Here is a 3,344-nt window from a genome sequence, read left to right on the forward strand (position 1 = left end):
AACGCTGTATTATTAATATATTTAACCAGAAACTTTACCAGAATCATTTAAGATTTTCCTCATTTTTTTTTCTCACAATAATTCATGTAATCGGCCAATTAATATGCTTCACAATACAATTTCTGTCTACCTTGGCAAATTAATGTGTAAAATACATAAGCCTGTTATGGTCACAGTTATAAACTATGCTTTGAAAAGCTAATTGATTCTTAATACCTCATTAATTATACTGCCTTTTATCAAGTGGTTTACCTCCCTTTTTAACAAACATTATCTAAACTCATTTTTGTTTACTTCTTAATCTACCAAAGGCGAGAGTGAAGCTTCAGCAAAGGAATTATCTAGAGAGTGAAATCCTACTGCAGGATGTTCTAGACCAAGAACCCAGCCATAAAGAGGCTCTCTTCCAGCTGTCGGTTCTGTATACCCAAACAAATCGTACGTCACAGGCGTTCTTGGTCGCTACACACGCCGTCCAAGAATGCCTGGTACCAGCGACCCTTTGCGCTCATCTCCTGGCCCTGTACGGAGACCTTCTCAAGGATAGGCAAGAAATTGAGAGGGCAATTGAGGTGAGATGCTTTTCTTCTTCTTCTGTTTCGTCTTTTTCTTTTTCTTTTGCTTCTTCTTTTTCTGCTTCTTCTTCTGTTTCGTCTTCTTCTTATTCTTCTTCTTTTTCTTCTTATTTTTCTTCTTCTTCTTCTTCTTCTTCTTCTTCTTCTCTGTTTCGTCTTGTTCTTCTTCTTCTGCTTCTCTTTTTCTGCTTCTTCTTCTGTTTCGTCTTCTTCTTCTTCTTCTTCTTCTTCTTCTTCTTCTTCTTCTTCTTCTTCTTCTTCTTCTTCTTCTTCTTCTTCTTCTTCTTATTATTATTATTATTATTATTATTATTATTATTATTATTATTATTATTATTATTCGTCTTCTTCCTCTTCTTCTTATTCTTCTTCTGTTTCCTATTCTTCTTCTTCTTCTTCGTCTTCTTCTTCTTCTTCTTCTTTCATTTCCACATGTATGTTTTCCTATATACATAAGTACCACTCCTCTTGTAGATATATTGAAAAAAAAAAAGAAAAAAAATCCTTTAAAACTTACCGTTCGTATAAAGTCTGTTCAGTATTTTATCAGTTTGAGTAGGAATATTATTAACTTTAAACATGTTTATTTTCCTTTAGAGTTACGCCACAGCAGTGAAGCTGGAGCCTTCTTTAACGCATGCGTACATCAACCTGGGTGCACTTTATCATACTAAGGTGAGCTGTGATCTTCGATTGTACTTTTATTATTATTATTATTATTATTATTATTATTATTATTATTATTATTATTATTATTATTATTAAACAATAACAGAATTCATATAGAATTAGCAATTGTCAGAATTATTCACATTCCTTCCATTGGGTGATTATCTTGACAATAATAATTTGATTTACAGTATATATATATATATATATATATGTGTGTGTGTGTATATATGTATTTATATAATATTATATATATATATATATATATATATTTATATATGTATATATATAATATTATATATATATATGTGTGTATATATATATATATATTTATATACATATATATACATATATATATACATATATATATATGTATATATATATATATACATGTATATATATGTATATAAATATATATATATATAAATATATATATACATATATATATATATATATTTATATATATATATATATATATATATAGTTTTTTCAACATGTTACTTGCTGATTAAGCCACCATTAGCTTATGAAATTATGCATGAAATCATTTCAAATAATCACTCTATTAGTAAGTTGATCTGAAAATACTTTTTATAATGCTAGCTTTTTTTTCACAAGCTCATCAAACAAAACAAGTTTTGTAATTTTATGAAAGTAGATTTCAAATAATGTATAAAAAATTCAATCAAATGTAAAGTCTTAAATATATATATTGTATGATATTACTGACATAAAAGTTCACTATACTGTTTATCTATGGGCATTAAATTAATAATAATAATAATAATAATAATAATAATAATAATAATAATAATAATAATAATTATAATAACAATAATAATGATGATGATGATAATAATAATAATAACAAAATAATAACAATAATAATATTAATAATAATAATAATAATAATAATAATAATAATAATAATAATAATGATAATAATAATATTAATAATAATAACAATATTAATAATGATAATAATAATAATGATAATAATAATATATGTTTTTGTAATACTATTTTATCTAACCCCTCTCCATTAGGGCGAATATTCAAAGGCTTGGGAGAATTACCTCAAGGCGCGTAGCTTGGACCCAAACAACGCCTTACTGCAAGAAAACATGGAGAAGTTGCAACGTCTACAGACCCTCAAGCACTCTTCCCCTCAGACGCAGTGCTTGGGCAACTCCTGACGAAGGCGGTGGTTGGGGTGGTTCAAGAAAGGGAGGCCTTCCGTGGAAGCTGGCGTTGCCTTAGCCCAGATATTACACCAGTCCTGAAGATACTCCTGAGGGGAGCATCTGAAGATAATCTTAGGGAGGATCTTGAGATACTCCTGGGGGAGCATCTGAAGATATTCCTGGGAGAGCATCTGAAGATATTCCTGGGAGAGCATCTGATGATACTCCTGAGGGGAGCATCTGAAGATACTCCTAGGGAGCATCTGAAGGGACTCCTGGGGGAGCATCTGAGGATACTCCTTGGGGAGCATCTGGAGATACTCCTGGGGAGCATCTGAAGATACTCCTGGGGGAGGATCTTGAGATACTACTTGGGGAGCATCTGAAGATACTCCTGGGGGAGCATCTGAGGATACTCCTTGGGGAGCATCTGGAGATACTCCTGGGGAGCATCTGAAGATACTCCTGGGGGAGGATCTTGAGATACTCCTTGGGGAGCATCTGAAGATACTTCTGGGGGAGGATCTTGAGATACTCCTAGGGGAGCATCTGAAGATACCCCTGGGGGAGCATCTGATGATACTCCTGGGGGAGCATCTGGAGATAATCCTGAGGGAGCATCTGAAGATACTCCTGAGGGGATCATATTGTCTCGCTGAAGAGTTTAGAGATACACTGTTAAAAAAAAAAATACATCTATTCGGAAATTCTCCGTAAGAATATACTGTTCTCAGCCGTATTTAAGTATAATACAGGCGACCGTAATTTTTACCCTATTTTGTTATTATCTTTTACGGGTTGGTGACCGCAATATCACTCCTTAAAATCAATATATCCATTTTTTAAAACGGTAAATATCTGGCAACAATGTATCCAGTATTTTCACCGTTTGTTCTAGGCCAATTATTAACAGCAT

The 3,344-nt window shown here is 32.1% G+C and overlaps 1 protein-coding gene across 1 annotated transcript in view; it reads left to right on the forward strand.

Moving 5' to 3' along the window:
• The window catches only part of LOC137651169 (protein O-mannosyl-transferase TMTC1-like), a 120,719-nt gene extending 118,068 nt beyond the window's left edge, over positions 1-2,651 (forward strand). Inside the window, exons 17-19 of the mRNA XM_068384309.1 lie at positions 317-572; positions 1,173-1,250; positions 2,291-2,651. Coding sequence (XP_068240410.1) covers positions 317-572; positions 1,173-1,250; positions 2,291-2,440 — 484 coding nt within the window. The 3' untranslated portion in view covers positions 2,441-2,651. The remainder of the gene's footprint in view (positions 1-316; positions 573-1,172; positions 1,251-2,290) is intronic.
• The last annotated feature ends 693 nt before the right edge of the window (positions 2,652-3,344 follow it).

This window comes from Palaemon carinicauda, chromosome 12 (genome assembly GCF_036898095.1).
Source record: "Palaemon carinicauda isolate YSFRI2023 chromosome 12, ASM3689809v2, whole genome shotgun sequence".
In the NCBI taxonomy this organism is placed as follows: domain Eukaryota; kingdom Metazoa; phylum Arthropoda; class Malacostraca; order Decapoda; family Palaemonidae; genus Palaemon; species Palaemon carinicauda.